Source organism: Chiloscyllium plagiosum, chromosome 5, assembly GCF_004010195.1.
Source record: "Chiloscyllium plagiosum isolate BGI_BamShark_2017 chromosome 5, ASM401019v2, whole genome shotgun sequence".
Taxonomy (NCBI): domain Eukaryota; kingdom Metazoa; phylum Chordata; class Chondrichthyes; order Orectolobiformes; family Hemiscylliidae; genus Chiloscyllium; species Chiloscyllium plagiosum.
Window position 1 is genome coordinate 71783095 of NC_057714.1, and position 27230 is coordinate 71810324.

At 39.7% G+C, this 27230-nt stretch overlaps 1 protein-coding gene across 2 annotated transcripts in view; it reads left to right on the plus strand.

The window, feature by feature from the left end:
- The window catches only part of itga8 (integrin, alpha 8), a 207634-nt gene that overhangs the window by 15656 nt on the left and 164748 nt on the right, over positions 1–27230 (plus strand). For both annotated transcript variants that reach the window (XM_043690323.1, XM_043690322.1), the window contains exon 7: positions 17422–17547. In XM_043690323.1, the coding sequence (XP_043546258.1) occupies positions 17422–17547 (126 nt within the window). The remainder of the gene's footprint in view (positions 1–17421; positions 17548–27230) is intronic.

A 27230-nucleotide genomic window follows, 5' to 3' on the forward strand; every position in this document is an offset into this window, starting at 1 on the left:
TCCACGTAGAAGTAGATCAGTATTTTAATCATTTTGAATTGCTAACTTCAGATCTAAGCTTTAATTTTAGTTCCAGTTTTGTCAATCTGGATGACCATCTACCTAAACACAATCAGAGAAGATAGCAGGCCTGGTGGGGTTTCTGACTAGCCCTGTAATTTTGTGTCATACAGTTATACAGCACAGAAACAGATGCTTTGGTCCAACTGGTCCATGACAACCAGATATCCAAAATAGATTTGGTCCCATTTGTCAGCATTTGGCACAAATGCCTCTAATCCCTTCATATTCATATACCCAGCCAGATGCCTTTTAAATGTTGTAGTTGTACCAGCCTCCACCACTCTGGCAGCTCGTTCCACATACACGCCACCCTCTGCGTGAAAACGTTGCACCTCAGGTCTCTTTTAAATCTTTCCCCTCTCACCTTAAACCAATGCCCTCTAGTTTTGAACTCTCCTAGCCTGGGAAAAAAAACCTTGGCTGTTCGCTGGATCCATGCCCCTCATGATTTTATAAACCTCTGTAAAGTCACCCCTCAGCCTCCGACTCTCCAGGGAAACTAGCCCCAGCCTATACAGACTCTCCCTTTAGCTCAAACCCTCCCAACAACATCCTTGCAATCTTGTCTGAACCCTTTCAAGTTTAACAACATATGTTCTGTAGCAGGGAAACCAGGATTGAATGGAGTATTCTAAAAGTGGCCTCACTAATGACCTAATAGGAGTTGGGATGCAACATGACATCCCAACTCCTATGCTCAGTACACTGACCAATGAAGGCAAGTGTGTCAAATGCCTTCTTCACCACCCTGTCTATCTGCGACTCCACTTTCAATGAACTGTGCACCTGCAACGCTCAGGCTCTTTGTTTAGCAACACTGCCCAGGGCCCTACTGTTAAGCATATAGGTCTTGCCCTGATTTGCCCTACCAAAATGCCACACCTCATATTTATCTAAATTAAATCTGGCACTCCTCGGCCCATCTTGTTCCCACAGACTCCTACCATTACTATCACTGCACTTCCTCGAACTGTACCTGTAGGTACTTTATCCCATCTCTCAGATTCTCTATCTCTACACCTGTTCAGATGGTACAACCTTCCAAAATAGCATTTCTCTGTTGTCCTTCATCCCTCAAATGCAAATCCACACCACCACCCCTTCTACCACCACCACCAGCACACCACCGTGGTTGACATGACCCTGCATTGTCTCTGGTCCATTTCAGGCACTTTGTTTATCATTCTTTTCTCACAAAACCACAATAGGGATCCTGTTATATGTGCCTTCCACACCACTCGGCTGCACCAATCTCACCATTTCTGACACCCCCGGCGTAATGCCACCAACAAGCGCCCCTTCCCTTCTGCTGGTCTTTTCAACATTCCAAAAGACCATTCCACCTGTGACGCCATGGTCTGCTTCTCAATCACCCCCTCCCCTTCACAAACCGTCTTCTATGCACTTGAGATGCAACAACTCCATTTTTACATGCTGCATTGCCACTGTACAGTGCCTATAAACGCACCTTACAGTAGCTTCCTTCAATTTTATAAATTGGATTTGCTGCTAATAATGCAATATCCTGTAGACTGTAGAGAGACCGAACACAATTTTAGTTACAGATTTGTGGGGCACCTCTGTTTAGTTTACAACTGTGCCTCAAGCATCCATTTACCTATCATTTTAATCCTTGTCTGCACTGTCCTACTGGCCTGTCTATTGGAGCAAAGAACAAAGAGAAGTACAGCACAGGAACAGACCATTTGGCCCTGTAAGCCTATGCTAATAATCATGCTCTAAATAAATTAAAAACCAAACTTAGTCACTCTATATCCCTCTATTCCCTCCCTATTCATGTAACCATCCAGATGCCTCTTAAATGTTGCCGATGTGTTTGCTTTCACCATCTCCTGTGTTCCAGGCTCCTACCACTCTCTGCACAAAAAACTTCCCGCACACATCTCCCTTAAACTTTCCCCCTCCCTTGAACCTGTGTCCCCTTGCAATGAAATTTTAACCCTGGGCAAAAGCCTCTGATTATCCACCCTATCTGCATCTCTCATGATTTTGTAGACCTCGATCAAGTATCCTCTCAGACGCTGTCTTTCCAGTGAAAACAATCCCAGCCTTTTTAACCTTGCCTCATAGCCAGGCAACCCTTGAGACCAGGCAACATCTTGGTGAACCTTTCCTGCACTCTCTGCAAAGCTTCCGTGTCATTCTGGTAGTGTGGCGACCAAAACTGCACACAATACTCCAAATGTGGCCTAACAAGGGCATATATAGCTGCAACATGTTTTACACTCTTCAAATGAAACTCAACGTAAGTTTGAGGAGTAGTGCTTCAGCTTTTGATTAATCACTTTAGGGGCATTCACGTTCAACACTGATTTCAATTATTTTGGATCATCCTCTCAGCTCCCTTTTTTTAACTGTACCTATTGATGCTGATCCTGCTATCTTAGTTTATTAACTCCTTCAGATGTATCATTTGTTTCTTTAACTGTCCTATTCCTGTCTCCACTTTTATTCCTTTACTTTTAATCTCTCCTGTCTTCCAGCCTATTGGTAGGTTTCTCATTTATTCTTCCCTCTTCACCATTTTCCTGTCTCTGTTCTTGCTTAAATCTATTACATTACTACTGTTTTTCAGTTTGGACAAAAAGGTTATCAACCTGAAAAACTGGGCAAAATCCTGCTTCAAGATGGACGTAAGGGCTAATTGCGTTGCTAACTGTAATAGCAAAACAGTATAGGCATGAGTCTGAAGTCTTTGCATTTCATTCCAAAAACATTGCCAACTGCATCAAGTCAACCCCAAAGTAATGACCTCAAAGATTGCTTCACTGGCCACTGTTGGAATTTTATTACCGAGTGCTCTCACTGTTGCTCAAGTGAATGTGGAGGCCAACCCCTCATCTGTTCATAGCCTGAGACACTGCTGTGGTTATGACAGACCTTCAGGGAACCTCTGAAAGCGATTATAGGCTCTATTATTACCCTCTGCTGCTCCACCAACATTGGATCTGTTAAAAAGAAAACACATCAATTACGCAACCTCCACTTCTCAGTAACTGCTTCTTCAGATATCTGGCTGATCACCAGTTATAAACTACTGAAATCAACAACATAAATGCAGAAGTGTTTCAAAACACTTGCAGGCCAGGACAAGTAGATCTCACCCTCTTTCTGCCAAATATCCATCCCGAGTTCAGCAGTTAATGTCAAAAGCCTCCCCTCCATCATTGTCTATACTGTTAGAGTCCCAGGGTTGTACAGAATTTGATCATGAGGCACATCAGGAGGCACATTCCTGAGTACTGATTTTGGCAATTCCCTTCCTGTGAATTTAATCACTCATTCTCCAAAAGTTTCATTCTTGTAGCCTCTTCCCTCAGGCAAGGAGTTGACATGGGCACATGTTGTAGATGTTCCAGGGCAGTGCCTGCCTGAAAGGCCTTCTGCTCAGAATTGGATTGGTACGTGGCTGCCAGCTAGATGGGGCATCTTAACCAAATTGTCAGATCTCAGAGGATCATTAACCACTTCCTCAATGGGATCCCTGTCCTGCTCACCACACAAAGCTGCTGATCCTATCAGGTATCTGCCAGTCATGCCGTATGCCTGGCTTCTTCCTGCTACTTTCAGGAAATAACTCATTTCTGCAGGCTCTTACTGCCTCTGCCAGGACCTCATGGGATAATGATCATGGGGCAGCTTGACATATTTGTCATGTTGATGCTCTCTACTTTTATACACTCTGTAGAATTAGAATTAGGTTTATTGTCACACATAGTTAAGTACAGAAGTGCAAGAGTACAGTCAAAGTACCTAAGTACAAATCTTAGATACAAAATAGAAAAATTTTGAAAAGAAAAAAAAGTAGCATTACCTTACAGTTATTCATAGAATAAGTATGTTATTGTAATATATGTAGTGATACAGTTTACCTCGAGACATCTTGATGACTGACACAAGCTCTCAATGAGGTGGGCTCCATTTATTGTTCTTGCTTCCTGACCATGCCTGCTGACCTTTAACCCACAGAAGTGAGCCACTGATGAGTCACACACTGCATGTTCTGCTGGATGTTGCACAGTGACCATGAGCGAGATGTGTTTAAGAATGATGTCCCTTTAAGAAATCCAACATGGAGATGAATCTGGACCTGACTATATTCATGTGACCAGAGGCCACAAAGACTCTACATTGCAGCAGCCTGGACATTGGCCGTGACTTGAGATCACTCTGTGATTACTGTTCTAGTTTAGTTCTGCATTGATGTAACAGAAGGCTTCAAGTAAATGGAGTCAATGTACTTCATTTGTGTAAGATGATTACTACAGGGTCAGGACTCAAAAATGGTCTCAAAATCAGGTTCACAGTTCAGCTGGTAAAATCCAGCCTATGAAGTCTATTTCTCTCTCTATATAGATCCTGGTAATCTACTGGGTTTCACAATTTTCTGTCTGTATTTTGGATACTTTACTTTTATTCCAGAGAAATTGGATGTAGGCGCCATCCTTGTATGTCTAATATATGTCTCAGCAAATCTGGCTTTAGAAGCTTGATCAGGATTTTCATTTGAAAATCTCAAATCTGGTCATATTCTAAAGTGAAAATAATGTCTGCAGCCTATTTGGACAACTTAATTTTGATTACTTTTCTAAAATACACTGTAGTCTAAATAGTAAATAATTTCCACCGCAGTTTATTTTATTTAAGCTGGATAAAATAAGTAATTTCCATTTTAAAAAGCAGGACGGTAAAGGTCAGCGCATTTGATTCAATCTATTTGTTGGAAAAATAGTTTCGTTTTTCTTCCGTTTCATCTGAGAACAGTCCAAAGAACACGCTGAGTAAACTGAAAATAAATTTGATTATCTAACGTCCGTTCATAAATTTCTGCCAAACGAATTGGATGGAGAGGAAGATGGAAATTGCATTGAATTTGCTGTTTTATGGTTCAACAAAATCCAGTAACAACTCAGGGATGCTCAGCTGAGATTTAATTTTTATTGCCTTGTCAGCGTTTTGTTTTTTTCTCCCCTCTCCCAATTTTATTCTCTTTTTACCTAAGTGTTGTTGTACAGTCTCACAGGCAGCTGTCAAGATCACACCAAATGGTCACCCTCCATGTCTCAGTTTAGGCTATGAGACAATTTGTCCATTTTTTTAGCTGATCTTATCTGCTTTCAGTTTTCCATTTGTGCCTTTTTTCTCCCCCCAAAAAACTGACTGTCAAATGAAGATAAAAGATTGAAGCTGTTTTGAAAATAAGTATTAAACATGCTGACCTTTATCATCCTTTTTTTTAAAAATGGAAACTACTTATATTAACCAGCTTAAGTAAAACAAACTGTGCTGGCGTGGCGTGGAATGTGTATTTTAGAAAAGTAATCCAAGTTAGGCAGACCCAAATATGAAAGAGACCTCAGTTCCATTTTAGAATGCTACAAACTGCTTTTCCCTCAGAAGTATGCCTCCCAACACCATAATTGTGACCAACTAGAACTTATATGTTTTTCTCAATCACTGTTGTCCCCACCCCACTCACAGTCCTGTTCCTCTCACAGCTTCCATCACCTTACCCACAAACATTTATCCCCTTCCCCCTGCCACCCTCCTTTATCACAGTTGCTTACGCTATTAGAAACATAGGAGATAGGAGCAGGAGTAGACCATTCTGTCCCCCCAAGCCTGTTCGGCCATTCAGTATGATCATGGTTGACCACCTGACTCAGTATCCTGTTTCAGCCTTCGTTCCATAACCTTTGATCTCTTTAGCCCTTAGAATTATATCTAATTCCTTCTTGAAAACATTCAGTTTTTTTGCCTCAGCCACTTACTCTGGTAGAGAACTCCTCTTCTGATTTATTAGCAGTCACCACAAGCCAATTTCTGTTCTATTTTTGAGTTTTCTAAACATATACTATGACATGCATTTCACTAGCTGTGATTTTTCTATTCATTGCTTTTTATTTAAAATGTTAACATTTTCATGAAAGACTGGAAGGAAAACTGTATTAAACCTGCTTCTCATTATTGGTAAAGGAAAGCCTTCAGTTGACAATGGGGATGAGTCTCCTCAGGAATTCCCAAATTTTTCCTCTGTAACATTGATGGAAAAATCATAGAAATCATGGGAAAATTCTGTTCCTGCTGGTTTATCTGAATCTTCCATTGTTCATCCAACAGTGTTGCAAGCAAGCTAAAGAATCCTATAGAAATCACTTCCTGTATATTTATACGATAAATGGAAAAACATTCTTTAGAATTCTTTCAACATAGGGATATAGAATTTAGGTGTAAGAATGGACCTTTGAGCCTATCTACTGTGCGGTAAGATCATGGCTGAGCTGGTTATGATCTCAATTCTATTTTCCCAGTCTGCTTACTCTAACCTTTGACTCCCTGATCAATTAAAATAAAAATGGACTTTGAGGAACTTCTGCATTGGTGTCTTAGGGTTGAGAATTTGAAAGGAGGGAGAGTAACATTGCAAAGCAAAGCATTTCTCTTTAAGATTGTTGATTCATTAGACTCTTTAGGATTGAAACGCAGAATAATTTAAAATAAGTGAAAGCACTAGAGATGTGTTCTACTTATTGATTATACTTTATTAAAGTTTATTTGTCTAGACTGTATTGTAATTGAAAACATTTTATTTGTGGTGTAACTTGGTATTATGTTAAAATTGAAATTTCTGTCGTGAATCTGTGGAATTCTTTTTGAAGAGGGCTGTTGAGGTGATGTTCTTACATGTATTCAAGGCTGAGACAAACAGATATTTTTTAGTCAGTAAATGAATCAATGGTTATGGGGAAAAGGCAGTAAAGTGGAGTTGTGGATTATCATATCAGCCATAATCTATTGAATGACAGAGGAGACTTGGTGGACTGAGTGGCCTACTTCTGCTCCCTTCTCTTATGATCGTTTTGTCTCATGTAATAGAAAGCAGTTTCAGAAAGAATGTAATTTCATCAATATGGATAACAGTTGTGATGACACTTTGGCTTTAAGAGGTATATTTTGTCCTTTTTTTGTGAGAGAAGGTTGAGTGGGAGGTGATGAACCGTCTGCTCAAAGCTAATAAAGTAATTGGCTTGTAAGGCCGAGGTTTTTTTTTAATGTGAAACAATAGAAGCAGCCTGAATGGGCGGGGCGAAGCTCCCACAGAACCAGGACTTATTGTTTCATCTTTCTGTAGTTGCTGGGATATTGAAGCTGGATGTGAAGGCTCTTATTCCTCTCTCAGTTACAGCTAAAAGCTGAGGTTCTCTTCCTGCTGCTAGAATTGCATATCAGACAATCTATTTTACTGAATTTGCCTTTGCCAAGAGTGTGTTTATGGCATGTTACTATATTGGAACAGTTTATTAATAGTAATTAGCATATATATTATTTTGTTAAGCATTTTAATAATGTTAAAGTTAAGCTAATTCTTTTATTTCTATTTTGTCTGAATTTTAACTGTAGTGTAAAGTAAAGTGTGTTTGTTTAAAGTTGAGTAGTTTGACCAATCGAATTACATCTGGAATGCAACCCCCTACACTTGCCTTTAAAATAAAAAAAGTTAGGGTCTAGGCTATCTTCTTAATATATTTTGAGGGGATTTAGTCTGGTCCATAGATTAATATATATAAATATTTGAGGTGCACAATGAAATACAGCCATGTTAATGTTTAGAGTAACAATTCTTAGCTTTTAATTAATATTTAAGCAGAGCAAGCATTACACTGACCCCAGTTTTTCCTTACCCAAAGCTCATAAATGTATTAAAGAGCTTTACAGAGATATTAGAAATTGTCTGTCAAACATATAGATCTTATTGATCTTCTTCTATGATGTGCATTATAGCATTTTTGCCATTATTGTAAATTATTTGAATGTGAACGTAGGAGATATAGTTCATAAGTTTGCAAATGACACCAAAATTGGAAGCATAGTGGACAGCGAAGAAGGTTACCTCCAGGTGCAGTGGGATCTTGATCAGATGGACCAATGGGTCGAGGTATGGCAGATGGAGTTTAATTTAGATAAATGTGAGGTGCTGCATTTTGGAAAGGCAAATCAGGGAAGTAACACTTAGAACATAGAACATAGAACATAGAAGAATACAGCCGCGGGAAAAGGTTCATACTGTTGACCCTATCTAACCCCCTAATCATCTTGTACACCTCAATCAAGTCACCCCTAAACCTTCTTTTCTCTAATGAAAACAGCCCCAAGTGTCTCAGTCTTTCCTCATACGATCTTCCTTCCATACCAGGCAACATCCTGGTAAACCTCCTCTGCACCCGTTCCAGTGCCTCCACATCCTTCCTATAGTATGGCGACCAAAACTGCACACAATATTCCAGATGTGGCCGCACCAGAGTTTTATACAACTGCATCATGACCTCAGGACTCCGGAACTCAATTCCTCTGCCAATAAAAGCCAGTACGCCATATGCCTTCCTCACCGCACTATTTACCTGGGTGGCAACTTTCAGAGATCTGTGTACATGGACACCAAGATCCCTCTGCTCATCCACACTACCAAGTATCCGACCATTAGCCCAGTACCCCATCTTTTTGTTATTCTTCCCAAAGTGAATCACCTCGCACTTAGCTACTTAATGGTAAGGTCTGGGGAATGTTGCTGAACAAAGACCTTGGAGTGCAGGTTCATTGTTCCTTGAACGTATAGTTGCAGGTAGATAGGATAGTGAAGAAGGTGTTTGGTATGCTTTCCTTTATTGGTCAGAGTATTGAGTACAGGAGTTGGGAGGTCATGGTGAGGCTGTACAGGATGTTGGTTAGGCCACTTTTGGAATATTGTGTGCAAATCTGGTCTCCGTCCTATAGGAAGGATGTTGTGAAACTTGAAAGGGTTAATAGATTTACAAGTATGTTGCCAGGGTTGGAGGGCTTGAGCTATAGGGAGAGACTGATTGGCTGGGGCTATTTTCCCTGGAGCACCGGAGGCTGTGGAGTGGCCTTACAGCGGTTAATAAAATCATGAGGGGCATGGATAGAGTAAATAGACAAGGTCTTTTCACTAGGGTGGAGGAGTCCAGAACTAGAGGGCTTAGGCTTAGGGTGAGAGAGGAAAGATTTAAAATGGAACTTAGTGGCAATATTTTCACACAGAGGGTGGTACGTGTATGGAACAAGCTGTCAGAGGAAGTGGTGGAGGCTGGTACAATTACAGCATTTAAAAGTCATCTGGATAGGTACATGAATAGGAAGGGTTTAGAGGGATATGGGCAAAGTGCTGGTGAATGAGACTAAATTGGGTTGGGATATCTGGTCGGCATGACAGGGGTCTGTTTCCCAGCTGTACATCTCTATGACTCTATTTGTTTATGACAACATAATAACTTAACAAATTTTAATTTCATGATTGGTTTCTAGCTTCTACAGAAAAATACCAGATTTAGCTCAATCTTGGTATAGATCGTTGAAACAATTTGAGTAACAATTTGACATATTAAAATGCTGAATAAATAGGCTTAGTTAGCAGCTAATAAAACCTATCAACAAAACCTATTTAATGCAAATACTTAATTGATTCAATGATTCAAAGGATGAGGCAATAAACAGTAATATTGAGAATATTCTATCTAAGCATCAATATTCTTTTCAAATCGTAGTTGCACTGCATGATATTTTCAGTTGCACTTTTCTAGAGTTTGTGATCTGTGGGTTTATAGATGGTCTTTGCCTCGGCTTTTGAGAACCCAATCTTATGAGCCGGATGTTCGGAGAAGTGCAATTTTCTTCATGTAGATCATAGAGATATACAGCAGGGAATCCCTTCAGCCCAACCCATTCCTGCTGACCAGGTTTCCGAAACTGAACTAGTCCCAATTACCTGCATTTGTGGGACACATGCCTCTAAACCTTTCCTATCCAAGTATCTATCCAAATGTCTTTTAAATGTTGTAATCGTATCTGCATCTACCTTTTCCTCTGGAAGCTCATTTCATGTGTGCATCACCCTATGTGTGAAAAAGCTTCCTATCAGGTCCCTTTTAAATCTTTGCTCTCTCACCTTATTACTATGCCCTTTTTCTTTTTCTCTGAGGAACTGCTTGGCATTCCTGGCAATATAAGTGAACTTGACTTACTTATTTAGGATTAGAGGTAGTGTGTTATAGCATGTCATGGATCCTTTGGCACTGATATCATCTCATTTCTTGTCAGATTGCCTTGCTGCATGGTCGAGTTTAGTTTGTTGGCAGCACATTAACTCGAACCCATCTTGTGGTCAGTTGCCTCAGTTTCCCTGAAGTACAACAAACTGAAATTGTACTTTTGTTTAAAAGAGTTCCAATTAAAATTTATTTGCAAAATCCAAATCCGAAGCCAGCCAAGATGTAATGAAATCATCCAGTGGTTTTGAACTTTTAAAGTATTTTTGCTTGAGAAATATCTGTTGGTATATTTCATAAAGATAACTTGGTTCTGCTTGGTTAATATAGCTGAAAATAAGCTTATTACAAAAAGTTGTGTTTTAGTCAAAAGATGAAGTCCACCACCTGTGAGTAACTCAATTTTAAGTAACTTTAAATGACTTTTAAACACTGCCTAGAATCATTTTATGGTTATATTGCTGTACAACAGTTGGGTTCTCAGTGAATTAAGAAAGAAAATCAAAAGCTTTTCAAATTTTTCACCTGAAGTCCTGAAAAAAACACTTAGTTTCCACAGCCTCCTGAAGGTCCACAAATGACTGTAATTAGCAGAAACTCACAATAGCAACTCATTTATCCTCAAGAGTGTGGCCAGTCAGTAGATCGTATGCGAAATGTACCAAACATAAAGTACAGTTGAGTGGAAAGCTCAGGCTGGTAAGTTTACCAAATGAGCAGTCAAAGAGACTTATCTCAGTATTTTAGTGTCTATAATATCTTTCCACACCATACACCTGATAGGACAAGGGTGCAGCATATCCGAGGGTCTGGCAATGAGGATTTTAACACAATTGCTAAGTTCCATGAGAAGAGTTCAGGCTCATCACTGTTGATGACCTTTCCCACATTATGATGACCAGGATGGTATTCAGCTTGTTCAGTACCTGATTTGATATTTCATTACTTAGGCAAAGTGGCATCTTGCAAAGTGCTTGCCCAGAGGAGTTTAGATATGCACAAAGCTTAAAGTAACACACTTGATAGATCGATTGTATTAATGCCTTTTATGACCTCCAGCTGTTGCAATCAATTTATAACCGATTAGATACTTTTGTAGTATAGTCATAGTCTTAATGCATGAAATGCAGAAGCCAAATTATACACAAGCGGATCACACATAAAAACAACACTCAAATAATGTATTTTGGTAATGCTGATTAAGATATAAACATTGGCGAGGACAAAAGACAAACTTCCCTTCTCTTTTTTGAAACAGATTTTTTTTGTACGTTACAGTGAGACAGAGCAGATGGAGCTTCAGTCCAGTAAAACTTCAAAGCGTTGTACTTTGCTGCATCCGTTAGTCAAATTGTCTTGCTCCAGAGAGTTAAAATACTAAAAGATAAATAAAAATTCTAAAGTCTTACTAAAGAAAGATGCCAAATGGAGAGGGGTATATCCATGAGTCTGAGTCTTGCTGGTAAAGCATTATTCAACTGCATTTATGTTATTACATTTGCCCATTCTTCTGTAAGAAATTGCAATGAATAGCAAGCAAGCTCCACAACTCATTAATAAAACGAAGATCATCAGCATTTATAGGGACTGAGGAGTTGGTAGAATGTAAACCTAGAATAAATGATCAAATGTGAAATTGTTGAAGAGCTGTTTGGAGCCTCACATTGGCACTGTAATGCTCCGCCTCTAAATTTGACACAGATTGGTGGTGTTGGAGGCTGGAATCATTGTTTTGTTGCCACTCCACTTCTACGTTACTGAACTACAAGTGAGCTCTGCATTTCTGGCCTGGGCTTCTTCAGAAATGTGGAGTCCCTGAAATCCAGTTGTTCTTTTGTAGTGTAAGATAGTCAGAGAAGGTTTGAAGCCTGTGTCCAGGGGTTACATTGCAGGGTTTTCTGTTGGAACTCTTGCTGCTTGTTGTGCACATTAATAATCTAGATGCAAATGTAGGAGGTTTGATTAGAAAGTTCACATAACACAAAAATTAATGGTGTGGTAACAAGCAAGGAGAAAGCCTTAGACTACAGGATGATATAAACTGGCTGGTCAGATGGACAGAACAATGACACTTGGAATTTAATGCTGAAAAGTGTGAGGTGATGCATTTTGGAAGGGCTAACAAGACAAAGGCATATGCAAAGAATGGTAGAGCCCTAGGAGAAATATAGGATCAAAGGGACCTTGGTGTGCATCTCCATAGGTCCTTCAATGCAATTGGACATGTGGATAGGTGGTCAAAAAGATAGTCAAGCATTGACTACAAGAGCAAAAAGGTTATGATAGAATTGTGTAAGGCATTAGTTAGATTACAGTTAGAGTGTTATGTTCTGCACCACACTGTAGGAAAGATGCAATTACATTAGAGAGTGCAAAAGAAGTTCACCAGGACATTGCCTGGGGTTGTTTTCCTTTAAGCAGAGATGGCTAAAGGGATACCTGATTGACATATACAAAATTATGCGGGGCATAGATAGGGCTGATAGGGGGAAATGTTACCCTTCATGGAGTAGTCAATAAACAGAGATTTAAGTTAGGACATTTAGGGGAAGACTTTTTCACTCAGATGGTGATAGCTATCTGGAACACACTGTCTGAAAAGGTATAGAGGTGGGGATTGCATGACATTTAAGAACAAGGCTACAGACCAAGTACTCAAGATTTAGATTGGATTAGAGTCGACAAGTGCTTGATAATCAGTGCAGACATGTTGGGCTGAAGGGCCTCTTTCTGTAATATAGTAGTCTATGACTCTAAGATATGACATACTTATTTTTAAGGCAGTAGTTTCCACATTCTCTTACGAATTTGTGTCCCAAACTGTGTGTTAATTGTGCTATTTCCAGTTCTATTTTAAAGTAGAAAGTATTTCCAAAAATAGTCTTCACAAGTATGAATTATCTCATGCTGAGACTTCATTTACTGTTAACACCCCTTCAAATCCCATTCCTCTAAAAACAGTTACTCCACTTCTTCAACCCGGACAATGTGACATTATTCATCCTCCTCCCTCAGCCCCTCATTCAACCTTCCTCACCCCATCAGGAATGTGAGGGTGGGGAGGGAAAAGGGGGCTGAGAGATAAATGGGATGGGGGAAGGTGATTGGTGCATGAAGATAGAGTGTGATGCTGATAGGTCAGAATGGTGGGTGGAGCGGATAGGTGGAAAGGAAGGTGGACAGGTAGGACAGTTCAAGAGGGTGTTGCTGAATGGGAGGGCTGGATCTGGGATAAGATGGGAGAAGGGACGATGAGGAAACTGGTGAAATTGACATTGAAATCATGAACTCGCTGAAACTCCTGTTTATCACTGTCAACCAAGGCTCCCTGATTGACCGTGGACAACAACCCCATTCAAGATTCTCGTAATGAATGAAATCAATCTGGCCCTCATACTTATCACTGCAACTGCTTCCCCACTCCCCAGGTCCAGTTCCTCTGACTCTGATTTGGGCACAGGCAGCGTGTACGGACTGTAGCCCATCTCTTGCGCCAGGAGCATCTCAGGAGATTTTCCTCCTCTTCTTCCAGCAGTAAGAGTAGTGAGGCTGCATTCATTTCAGACTCTGAGACTTCCTTGACTTGAGACAGAGGGGAGAACCCACAATTTCTGACAGACTGTTCTGAGGGACAGGTATGGTTTGCTCCTGCCCTGTTTGCAAGGTAGTAGCTTTCATTTGATCCACATGCTTGTTCATGTCCACCACATCGACCCAAACTTCGTACGTCACAGTACCTGACCTCGGGTCAACCTTGCCTTGTAGCCATACAGGCCATTTCCGTGGTTTCAAAACTAAACTTTGTTCCCTAAAAGAAACAGTCTCTCAGCATCTCATTCAGGCTTTACCCAAAATCCCATGCCTCTGCCAGCTGTCTTAACTCGGTCAGAAATCATGGTATGGATTCCCTTCGTTCTTGAACAGCCCAATAAAACTGGAAGCATCTCAGGATTAGAGGAGGCTCGGGGGTCATAATATTCTTTAACTAATTCCATCAACTCTTGAAAGGTTTTAGTATCTGGTGCCTCAGGGAATGTTAGACTCCTATTAACCAAAAATGCTATGGGTTCATAAGCAGTCAGAAGGATTGTTTGTTGCTTTTCATCTGTTTCAATGTTCTTTGCCCGGAAGAAAATAGCATATTCTTTCCACATTCTGACCCCAATCCTCAACAACAGTGTTGAATGAGTCAAGCTTCCCAAATAAAGGTATGATGCCAGAAATACTTACTCCAACTCAAGAAATGACTTGCAACCGAGCTTTATTCAGGTGCCTGTTGTTTTCTCTCATTGCCACTGAAATAATTGCACAAAGGCCAATAATCCATCACCAAGTCACCATTTATTTATGTGCATACAGTACATGGATCTCTGAACAATCAGCTCAGAGCCAGTCCCTAGCATGAGAAGATTCTCTGAATCTCCTGATTATATCTGTCAGCCAGAGCTCCCAGATTAACAATCCCAATCACGGATCACATAATCAATGAGATCCATCTGGCCCATGTTCGAATTACTACAGGCAGGGTGAGTTGATCAGCACCATTGGAGGGTGGGTGGGGAATAAGCATTGTTGAGGGCTGGGTGGGGTAATTTTTTAGGAGAGAAGTGAATATTGCTGTGGGAGATGGAAGGCTTTACACATCAACTGTTTAACTTCAAGTTATATCTCTCAGCTGGTTTTGTAACTACTATGCTGAAGTGAATCCATATAAAAACCAGGGTAAGTATAGGGCGAACAGTCTGTATGGTTCTGGACTTCAGATTCCACTGTCACGTAATCATGGATTTTGCAGTTTAATCTTTCTATACACACTGTGTGGATGTGTTTATTCAGAGGCCTCCTTTGGATTCTGACATTAATCAGCAACGCGTGTTGGGTATGAGGCCTTTCCTCATACTGGATGATGTGGGCCATTATTTTGCTTATATTATACAAGAAGTCCCCCTGAAATTTGCCATTTATGTCATACATTAATAAATGAGGAGAAATCGATGATTTCTATAGTTACAGCTTTTGGTGAAAGATCTCATCTTTATTGCTTTAGCACCAGTTTAAAGAAAACATGCTTAAGCAGATGGTTCAAAGAGGATTTTTTTGGTCCAAAGGAATAGATTAATTCTCCAGAATGCCAGGTGTCATGTATAAACAAAGATGTCATAATCCTTTTTACAATGTTGAACCGATAAATTCAATTTAGGTAAACCTGTTAAAGGGTTCTGGTCTAATGTCATGCTACTGAGCAACTGTGACTTTAGCTCACCCTTTTTGTGTCATAGACTGTGTTCCAGTTACCAGTGCTAGCTCTGAATAAACATGTATTGACCAATTATTTGTTAAGTGTTTAGGAAAGATTCATATTCATTAATAATCCAGGTTAATGTATTAAATTGCAAATATGACTGATCACTTCTGGCATCTTTGATTTGCTCAGATTTTGCCAACTGATCAACACAAAATCAATATGACAATCAGGGCAGAAGGTTGAAAATTATGTTGCAGAAGAATTTTAATAGCTTCCCTTGTGGTGAACAGAGTGTTTGTTTTGTGCAGTAATTTCCATTCTATAAATAATATAGAAAGTCCAAGGGATTAATTGACGCCAGAATAATTGGCCTGTTTTTCCCAAAGCAAAGTGCCCCATTAGCAACCTGACTGCTTCCTGCTTGCCTAAGGCCTCTTAACTGTGATTCTGTGGTTTGCTACCAATGGGTCACATTTAGCTTGGATCTGTACTGAATTGCTATTCTCACCTAATGATCCAAGGCATGCTGAGCTCAGTCCTATATCATTGATGTACAACTGGCTTTAAAAAAGGGAGTCTAAAGTTTTGAGTCAATGCAAGTTTTACTCCCAAGAAAGCAAAGGTTTAGACCAGGCAGCAATTGTGAGCCACAGCATATGTGTCACGAGGCTAACTTAATTTTAGGATATAACTGCATCCCTGATAAATTAATCAGCTTAAACCCCCAGGATTGGTCCTTCCTACCTCAATGGTTAGCTAGCCCATTTGCAGAATGTCTGTGGCCCTATTTTGGGCAGGAATTTTGTGTCCAGGTCAGGTTGTCAACATCAGGAGATCCATTTCCATAGTGTCAAAGTGTGAAATTGGTCAATACAATGAAGGAGGGTGGGTGGCCTTCTGAAACTGGAGGGCCAATATCAGCTCAATATTGTAAAAAGAACTGGTGATGTCTTTGTTTATATAGGAGTTTGTTTTGTGGCCACTACAACAGAGTCTGACTGCCAGTTGGAAAATCCCCGTTAGTGTCAGTGCCCAGTGTCCTAATGGATCATTTAATAACCTTCTCTACCTGCGACTGGTATTCTGCCAATGGTGGATTCCATAAGTGGCAAGCCCTCAAATTCCATATTGTCCCTGTGATTGGGTGATAGCTCTCTAGAGGTTGAGTTTTGTTAAAAAGGCCTAGAGAACTCAGATCGCAGACAATTAGGTGCCTGATAGGATGGAATTTCATCGAGGCTCCCAGAAACCTCTGCAGTGGCGCTGTGAACATCAATTTTAGACTGTTGTTTGGAAATGCTCGTAAATCCATTTCGGACCATTCCCAATACCGAGTACGTTGTACTGCACACTCTGAATAGCTACAGATACATAGCTGTTTACTGACTTCTTGCTTTTATTTGAGAAAATGTTCATGACAAAATTATACCATTTATGAGATTAATTAAATTGTGTTATCATATAATTTGAAATACGGCCTGTCAAGCATTTTGCCAGTGTGAGTATTGTCGGTGGCTAGGACAGAGTTCTAGTTTTCATGTTGCACAAATTGACCAAAGCACATATAATCCCTGGATTGGAAGGATTCCTTCGTAAAGCAGAATGAAAAAAGGCAATGGTTGTTATTGTGTGTGAATTGGCTTTGTTTGTTTTACAACAACTGAGTCTTTTAAAAAGATTTAACATTGTTTACATTTGTATCAATGGTGAATCATGAGTTTGAATCCTGTGTGCAGATACAATAAATAAATTGCAGATCAACAGAGTAATTTTCCTTGGGAGTTGTGGCAGCCATTTGGTTTCATCTCACTTGAAGTAATGAATTAAAAACAGTGTTTTCATTGGTTTTTACCTTTAGTCTACAACAGTGACTTTGTTTCATGTGAAGTGACCTGTGCTAAGATGTGAAATCTGGGTATTCATAGTACGTTTATGTTGTAAATGGTAAATTATTATGATAAACATTTGTGGTCTTATGTATATTACTTTCGTGGTTTACTTTACATCTTTTCCATGTGTTTCCGGACACAGGTCAGGTGATCACTGCTGGTATCTTTGAAATTTTAAATGGATATGACTTCAGAGATATGCAACGGACAGTAAATGGAGAACGACAGACTGGAGTGGCTCCTGCTGATTATGATGATAATTACTTAGGTGAGATGTTTTAAGTACCTTCTAAAATCTAACAATAAGCAGAACAAAGCGTAATATAGTACCCCCGGAGGGCTATCATCAAAGATTCTGTGACTCAAACTATAGTAAAAGTTGATTTCAAAAGGGTTCATTAGCATTTGAAACTTTGTCTAGTTAGCCACAGTTGTCACTGTCTCCTATATGTAACTCAAATAATCCACCCTATCTCAGCATCTAACCTGTGTTCATTCATTTCCTCAGTGATCTATGTTCAGTTTATTTGGTGTTGTTCCATATAATCTAATAAGGCAAGAAAATGGAGTTGGTGCAAAGACTGTAACCCTGTTGAATACAAAGCCAGCTTCATGGGCTATATAGTTGACTGCTGTTCATGTTTGTTGTATTGTACTTGCTTGGAATAATCCTTATAACAATATAGAGAGATCTTGCAACCTGCCATAATTCTGGGATTTGATGGAATGTACAATTTTTTTTAATCTACTAATGGAAAGTGGCATCTCCGGCTAGACCAACAATTATTTTTCAACCCTTGTTGCTCCTGAGAAAGTGGAGGTGAGCTGTCTTCTTGAACTACTGCAGTTGATTGTATAGGTACGCATACAGTGGAGTTAGGTAGAGAGTTCAATTTTTCCCTAGTGACATTGAAGGAACAGTGTTGTATTTCCAAATAAAAAAGGTGAGTGGCTTTGACGGAACCTTTATAGATGATGGTGTTCCCATGTACCTGCTGCCTTTGACCTTCTAGATGATAGTGGTTGTGGTTGGCAGGTACGATCTCACCAAGGAGTCTTGGTGAATTTCTGCGGTACATCTAGTAGACAGTACACATTACTGAACTTCAGTCATGGAGGGATTGGTTGTTTCTGGCTGTGATGCCAACCAAGTAGCCTGCTTTGTCCAGGATGTGTCAGCTCCTTGAGTGATGTTGGAATTCCACACATCCAGGCAACTGGACAGTATTCCATCAATCTCCGATGATATGTAGATGGTGGTCAGGATTTGGGGAGTCAGGAGTGAGTTACTCACTGCAGGATTCTGCGTCTCTGAATAGCTGTTATAGTCCCAGCATTTACATGGCTATTCCAGTTCAGTTTTTGGTCAATAGTAACTCTCAAGTCATTGATGTTTGGAGATAGAGTAGTTCTAATGAATGTCAAAGGATAACAGTGAGACTCTTCTATGTTGGAAATGATCATTACCCGGCATTCAAGTGACACAAATGTTATTTGCTGCTTATCAGTCCAAATCTTGTGCATTTGGGCATGGACTGCTTTAGTATCTCAGGAGTTGTGCAACTATCATCGAACAGCCCCACTTCTGACCTTATGATGAAGGGAAGGTCAGGAACACAGGAACAAAGTGTAGGATATGATTAACCTCACTCAATAAGATCATGGTTGATCTGCAACCTAACTCCATTTATCAACCTTTAATATATTTTTAATATCCTTGGTCAACAATCACTTATCAAACTCAATGTAAAAAAGTAACAAATTCTACCACATTATTATATGTAGAATGTCCTAGAAGCCTTCGAACTACTTTGACAAGGTTTGTTTTTCAGGCTTTCCACATGGTAAATCTCCTACCTTCCGCTGGGCGATTATCAGCAGCAGCAGATGAGGCCTTTAAAGGAACATTCATTACCTATTTAAGATTCCCAATTCACAGATTTAATCAGGGCAGAAGCCAAAAGGGAATAGGTTTCAAACTCACCACTCTCCCACCAGATTAAATGTCCTCTTGACACCAGATTGACTGTGGAAGCAGTCTTTAAATTCAGCCCCAGGTGTGCTCTAAACAAGGCTTTTATAGCTCTAGCACAGATTTTCCACTTCTATTCGAGTCATCGCAATATAAAGGTTAGAATTGCATAAGCCTTTCTGTTTATTTTTTTATAAATGTTTATGACATTTTAATGATTAATTTACATGAACTCTCTGGTCCCTTTGGCCCTCCACTGTTTCTTGATTTTCACCATCTGGAACATACTCTGGTCTAACTTTTTAATTCAAAAGTGCATGAGCTCACATTTTCCCACGTTGAAACCTATTTGTTCATTCAATAAATCCCCCACAATTTTATGTTCCCATTAAGATTATTTACAATGCTATCTTTGAGTCAATAGCAAACCTAGATATATGGCTTTTTATCCTATGATGTCCATTTTTTATATTATCTATTCACAGATATGGGTGTCTCAGGCTAGGTCAGAATATATTGTCTATCTCTAATTGTCCAGGGGTCAGTTACAAGTCAGCCATATTATTGTAGGTCTGGAGTCATATATAAGCCAGGCCAGGTAAGGATGGCAGATTTTCTTCTCTGAGGACAATAGTGAACCAGATAGTTGTTTTTAATGACAAGCAACAGTGTTACCATTGAACTGGCTCTTTATTGAATGCAAATTTCAATATTTGCTATGCTGGGATTTGAGTCCATGCTCTCAGAATATTGTGGAGCTACTGGTGTTGGACTGGGGTGGCAATATCAGAAGTTAGATGACACCAGGTTATAATCCAACAGGACTGTGCACCTGTTGGACTATAACCTGGTGTTGTCTGACTTCTGACCTCAGAATGTTAGTGTGACCTTCTGGATTACTAGTTCAGTGACATTATCATTACGTTACCACCTCCCCTCTAGTTATGCATAAATATGGTGAATAGTCTACTACTCAAGACATTCTACTATTTAGAGTATCTGCTTAATTATTCCTACTTACCTTTTGCTGTCACTCAGCTGAGTTTGTTTTTATTTATTCAAGCTACGCAGGGCTCTTGTGATACAGTGGGTGCTGTCCCTGTGTCTGAGGCTCTGGTTCAAGTTCCCTCTCCTCTCAACATGTTCAATGACACCTCTGAACAAGTTGATTAGAAAATATCCATACAAACTTCAATTTTAGCTAACGATCTCTGATAATGGGCTAAATGCTTGGCCAGCTGACATATAGTTCCATTCTCTTACTTTTCTTAAAGAGCAAAATAATTTTTTGCAATTTTTCAATCTGAAGAATTGATTCCTAAATAAAGAGAACTCATAAGATTACAATTAGGATCCGACAATTGTTGTCGTTTCTGTTATTGTACATTTATTAATTTTGGTAAGTACCTGATTTAATATTAGTTTCCTTGGGAGATCCGGCATGTTCTTCTTCTACTGTAAATATTGATGCAGAGTAATTATTCATCATGCCTTCCATTTCCTTAATTTCATTGACAATGTCACCACTAGCAATTTTTAAGAGGATTACATTGCCCCTGTACAAACTCTGCTGAAAAATAACTGTAAAATTAACTGTATTCATTTTGATATCTTTTGCAATGTTGTCTTAAGTCTATTTTTGCAAATTCATTAGCTTTTTAATTGGCCTTCACTATTCTGTGTATTGCTCCCATTTGGCAGGATCAGTGCTATTTTTGTGTGCAAAAGACTTAACTTTGTTTTTGCACTTTTTTTGTGTTTGGCCAATGTATTTTTTACCCCAAGAGTAACTGGTCTGAATCGCATTAAATTCTTCCTTGCATATCTCACATTGATCTTCTGTCAATGTAACCATCAACCAATTTACCCAATTAATTTGGACAGCTTCTATCTCACTACATTGAAGTTAGCCTTACCCAAATCTAGAATCCGAGTAGCTGTTTTCATGTCTCATCCTCTCAAATGCTGTTTTCAACTTGATCACTTTATGATCTCTATTAGATAAAAGTATTTTAGCTGGCCACTCATTGAAATCTAATTTGGCATGTGTTTCAATGGTTCTGGGAAATATTGTACAGGATTTTAATGGAGTCAGCAGGTTTCCACTCAGCTGTCAGCCCTATTAGGAGAGGGATGGCTATTCCACCACCTCCACCCCAGAGCTGCCAGGCAATCAGAAAGCCTACATTGCAAACAGACTCACTGATACCACAAAGTGTTTGAAAAGATACCGCATGTCAGATACATAAGAGAAGAAACCATGGTGTTGAGTGTAGATAGATTATTAGCATTGAGTATAGGAGTTGGGAGGTCATGTTGCGGCTGTACAGGGCATTGGTTAGGCCACTTTTGGAAAATTGTGTGCAATTCTGGTCTCCCTTCTATTGGAAGGATGTTGTGAAACTTGAAAGGGTTCAGAAAAGATTTAAAGGGTTCAGAAAAGATTTACAAGGATGTTGCCAGGGTTTGAGCTACAGGGAGAGGCTGAATAGACTGGGACTGTTTTCCCTGGAGCATCGAAGGCTGAGAGGTGGCCTAATAGGGACTTATAAAATTATGAGGGGCATAGATAGGTAACTAGACAAGGTCATTTCCCTGAGGTGGGGGAGTCCAGAACTAGAGGGCATAAGTTTAGGATGAAAGGGGAAAAATTTAAAAGGGACCTCAGGGGCAACATTTTCATGCTGAGGGTGGTGCATGTATGGAATGAGCTGCCAGAGGAAGTGGTGGAGCCTGGTACAACTACAACATTTAAAAGGCAATTGGATGGGTATATGGGCCAAGTGATGGCAAATGGGACAAGGTTAGGTTAGGATATCTGGTCGGCATGCTTAAGTTGGACTGAGAGGTCTGTTTCTGTGATGTGTATCTCTATGACTGTATGATAGATGATTAGTTAACATATAGAAGACAGAGAGTTGGGATAAATGGATATTTTCAGGATAGCAGCCTGTGGCTAGTGGACTGCCCCAGAGATCAATGCAAGGATCACAATCATTTAAAGTATATTTTAATGACTCAATAAGGAAAATGAATGTCCTATTGCCAAGTTTGTGGATTACCTCAAAATAGGTGAAAAGGGCAGTGGTGAGAATGACAGAGTCTGCAGAGGGATTTAGACAAGTTAAGCGCAAGTGCAAAGATTTGGCAGAGGGAATATAATGTGGGCAAATGTGACGTTTTGCACTTTGGTAGGAAGCAGTCTTAATCAGTTAGAATGGAGGCGCAGGTTTTGATTGATTAATATGTAATTCCCAGAATTTCTTTGAAGTCACTGCCACAAGAAAACTTCAGGTTTTATCAGAATAAAGGTAACACTCTGGTCATAAAGTGTATTTTAGGTGTAAGGCTATGTTGCAAGTCTGTTTGTATCTGTCAGACTTTTTTTTCCAAAGTAAGAATTTCTAAAATGCCATATTGATTAACTGTTTATAGATAGCATGTTTTTTGGACAAAGTAGAATGCATCTGCAAATACAAATTCGCCCTGTAGATATAGCTATTTGTGTGTGTGTATGTGTGTGTGAGAGAGAGAGAGGTAGAGAGAGTGTGTGAGAGAGAGGTAGAGAGAGTGTGTGAGAGTGTGTGTGTGAGAGAGAGAGGTAGAGAGAGTGTGTGAGAGAGAGGTAGAGAGAGTGTGTGAGAGTGTGTGTGTAACGTAGTGGGGTCGCCTGTAGTGTGACATGAACCCAGAATCCCAGTTGAAGCCATCTTTATGAGTACCGAACTTGGCTATCAGCCTCTGTTTGGCAACTCTGCATTGCTGTGTATCCTGAAGTCCACCTTGGAGGACATTTACCCAAAGACCTGAGGTGGAAAATGGAGTTGGGGATTATTGGATCAGCTATGAACTAACTGAATGCTGGAGATGATTCGGTGGGCTGAATCGCACCCTTCTGCTCCTACATCTTATGGTCATACTGATATACCCAGGAATGGTGATGGTTTTGTCTGGAACTTTGTGTATAAGGTATGAGTCAGTAAGCTAGCATTCCCAATTCTATCACTAACTGCAAGATCTTAGAATGGAGACCTTTTCAGTGTCGACATCCTGTTTTTTGCCGTTGTTATTTTGAATGCCTAGGCTGGGTTATCCTATGTCTTCTCCTCCTACTCTACAGTGTTTTCTTCACTTTTCTGGTAGACATTATATATGAAGTAAAAACAGAAACTGCTGGAAACACCGAGCAGATCTGACAGTACTTGATGAGAGCAAAACCGTTTTGAAGAGGGAGGTCATGTTGCAGCTGTATAGGACATTGGTTAGGCCACTGTTGGAATATTGCGTGCAATTCTGGTCTCGTTCCTATGGGAAAGATGTTGTGAAACTTGAAAGGGTTCAGAAAAGATTTACAAGGATGTTGCCAGGGTTGGAGGATCTGAGCTGTAGGGAGAGGCTGAACAGGCTGGGACTGTTTTCTCTGGAGCAACGGAGGCTGAGGGGTGACCTTATAGAGGTTTACAAAATTATGAGGGGCATGCATAGGGTAAATAGGCAAAGTCTTTTCCCTGGGGTTGGGGAGTCCAGAACTAGAGGGCATAGGTTTAGGGTGAGAGGGGAAAGATATAAAAGAGACCTAAGGGGCAACCTTTTCACACAGAGGGTGGTACATGTATGGAATGAGCTGCCAGACGAAGTGGTGGAGGCTAGTACAATTGCAATTTTTAAGAGGCATTTGGATGGGTATATGAGTAGGAACGGTTTGAAGGAATATGGACCGGGTGCTGGCAGGTGGGACTAGATTGGGTTGGGATATCTGGTCGTCATGGACGGGTTGGACCAAAGGGTCTGTTGCCATGCTGTACATCTCTATGACTCTAAGTCACTGAATTATATGCCGAGTTTCTACAGCATTTTCTGTTTTGTTTCAGAATTCCATCATCTGCAGCATTTGCTTTTATTTGTGATCTTATAACCTGGTATATCCCGTTCCCAATCTTGATTCTTAAGCAACCCTGCCTCAGTAATAGCTACCATGTCACCCCTCATGTTGAACTGCATCTGCAACTCATTCAATTTGTTCCTGATATTATCTGAGTTTGTATAAAGAATGTTTATTTGGGCCACATGCCCGAACCTGTCCTTTCTTTGTAAGTGTTTCACCGCAAATTTCATATTTCTGTCTCTTGGTTTAATCACTTCAGATCTTTTCCTTCTATCTATCATACCTAAAGCACAATGCATGATTTTTACTTTGCACTCATCCATGTTTTTTGTTTTCAAACTGTTACATAGACTACCTCTTTCACCCAATTTCTTCTTTCTACCCATTTACTGGTATAAACTTCACTTTAGTCTATTTATCCTTTCTAATGTCACCCCAGTCTTTAACCATTTAGCGTGGAATTCCACCAAGCATGCCTTGTGGATAATTTTAATCAGCCTATCCAGATAGATTATGATGTACTTCTGGAGCAGATAGGATGTTTAGCCAGGCCTCTGGGTCAGACGTACGGATGCTATCACTACGAGAGAGCCTTATATCGTGTCTCAATGTGAAAAGGAATCAAACTCCTCATCTCCTCCTTTACCCAGATGTTTAACTCTCTAATCTGCCAAGTTATAAATTGCTCATGTAATAATTCAAAGATTAGAACCTTTTGAGATCTTATTATTTAATTTGGCTTCTAGGTCCTGGTATTCGCTGAGACAGGTCATTTGCCTATTCTTCCACTATATTGTTCGTTCTACCATGGATCCCAAGACTAAATTCTCCACCTCCTTCCTAACATCTTTTTAATTCTGTTTGAAATATCCTTCAATCTGGCACCAACTAGGCAGAATACTATGTGGTAATTTTAATCCTTCTTACTAAAGGTGCTTTTACTAAAATCAATATTTTCCTTTGAATATATGCTTTGAGGATCTTGCACTATGCATCCTGTTTCTGTGACCATTTCTGTTTTGAGCTTTTAATTAGATTAGATTCCCTACAGTATGGAAACAGGCCCTTCAGCCCAATAAGTCCACACTGACCCTCCGAAGAGTAACCCACCGAGACCCATTTTCCCTGTGACTAATGCACCTAACACTATGGGCAATTTAGCATGGCCAATTCACCTGACCCGCACATCTTTGAACTGTGGGAGGAAACCAGAGCACCCGGAGGAAACCCACACAGACACGGGGAGAATGTGCAAACTCCACACAGACCGAGGGTGGAATTGAACCCAGGTCCGAGGCGCTGTGAGGCAACAGTGCTAACCACTGAGCCACCGTGCTGCCCTAGAGAAAGTCTTCATAACTGAGGCTAAAGAATCTTTCGCTCTTCAATAATATGCAGCCTGTACTCTAAGTACTCCTTTTTCATTATTTTAGTTTACTCTTTCTTGGGTATATGGGTGTTGCTATTCAGGCCAACATTTGTTTTTTTCTTATTGCCCTTGAGATTTCACGTCCATACACATCTTTTAGCACTGTCATTCAAGGACCAGGTGTCTTTCTTTTGTCCGTTATCCTCTACTTTTATCAAGGTAATTCATAAATATTATGAGTACCTAGAGATCCTAATAGTCATAAATAATCAAGCTAAATAACATTTATTCATTACTAGTAACTATTTTGTATTGTGAAACGATGGCTCTATACAGTTTATTTTCCTCCTATAATTCCATAATCGTTTAATGTTCCTGTGTCTGATGCTGGATGTTAGATATTTTCTAAAGGGCAAAATGTGAAGTATAAAATATATTTCCTTTAATCATTATCTTTTAAGAAAAGAAACAAATGGAACTGCTAATCTCCAGTTGTAAAGTTTCAGTTTGGAGGAAATTGATTTTAACAGAAAGTTTAAATAGATCCTACATTCTGATTGTACCATAAATAATATGAACAAAATCATTTTATTATTCGCTTTGTGAAACTTCCTGAAATATTCCTAACCAATCTGTTCAAGATGTAAATCAAAACTTCACATTAAAATGATCTGTACTAAATTAACAATACATTAAAGCCACAAGATTTTTCATTTACACAGCAAAGTTGAAATTAAGCTGGCACAGCTGTTGCTTGTTTAATTACATAGAACAGTTCAGCACAGGAACAGGTCTTTCAGCCCACCATGTCTCTTCGGACCATGATACCATTCCAGACTAATTCCACATGCCTACACGTGGGATATTTGGTCAGCATGGACGAGTTGGACCGAAGGGTCTGTTTTTGTGTGTACATCTCTGTGATTCTATTCCCAGCCTCTTCAATGCTCCATCTAAATGCCTTTTTAAAATATTGATCTAGACCATTCCATTCATTGCGAGTTGACATGGATTAATGGTGTTGAGTTAAACGAGTTAGTTATGTTGATGCTTATTACTATCAATCTCAAAATACTTCAAATTTAGACATGGAGAAAAATAAATATGAACTTTATTTGCTGACACCAAAGTGCACCTAAGTTGAGTCAATGCTCCATGCTCAGTGTTTTCATGACAGAATTAACTGGAAATGTGAATGAAGTGCTCTGTTGAGGCCATTGTTACTAGTTTACTAGTCCAGGAACTAACTTGTACAGTTTGATTGTTCAGTGGTGGAAACTGTTAGGTTATTGTGGAAGACTGGAACCAGATCTGCTAAACTATAAAATAGCAAGAATTTGGGGCCTTGTGACACAGTGGCAGTTTCGCTAACTTTGAGCTGGGAGACTTGAGGATCAAGTCCCACCTGCTACAGGGATGTATAGTAATATATCTGAACATGTTGATTAGAAAGTGTTAAATAGAATTAAGAATTTTGATATATTACCAAGCCTGCACATGTCAGCCAATAGCATTTATATGTTATTAAATTCTATTTATTCTTCCTTGTTTTCTTTGAGTGGAAGTTTATATTGTAGATGTGCAAGCTCAGATTGCTGCAGTTTTGGCTGTAGATTGCATTAGGCAAAGTGTGTCACAGAGTGTCTGCAGTCACCAATCTGACCTTTTATTAGATTACTAGGAGATGTCCTGAGAGAATGGCATTGTCTCCATGGAGCACAAAGC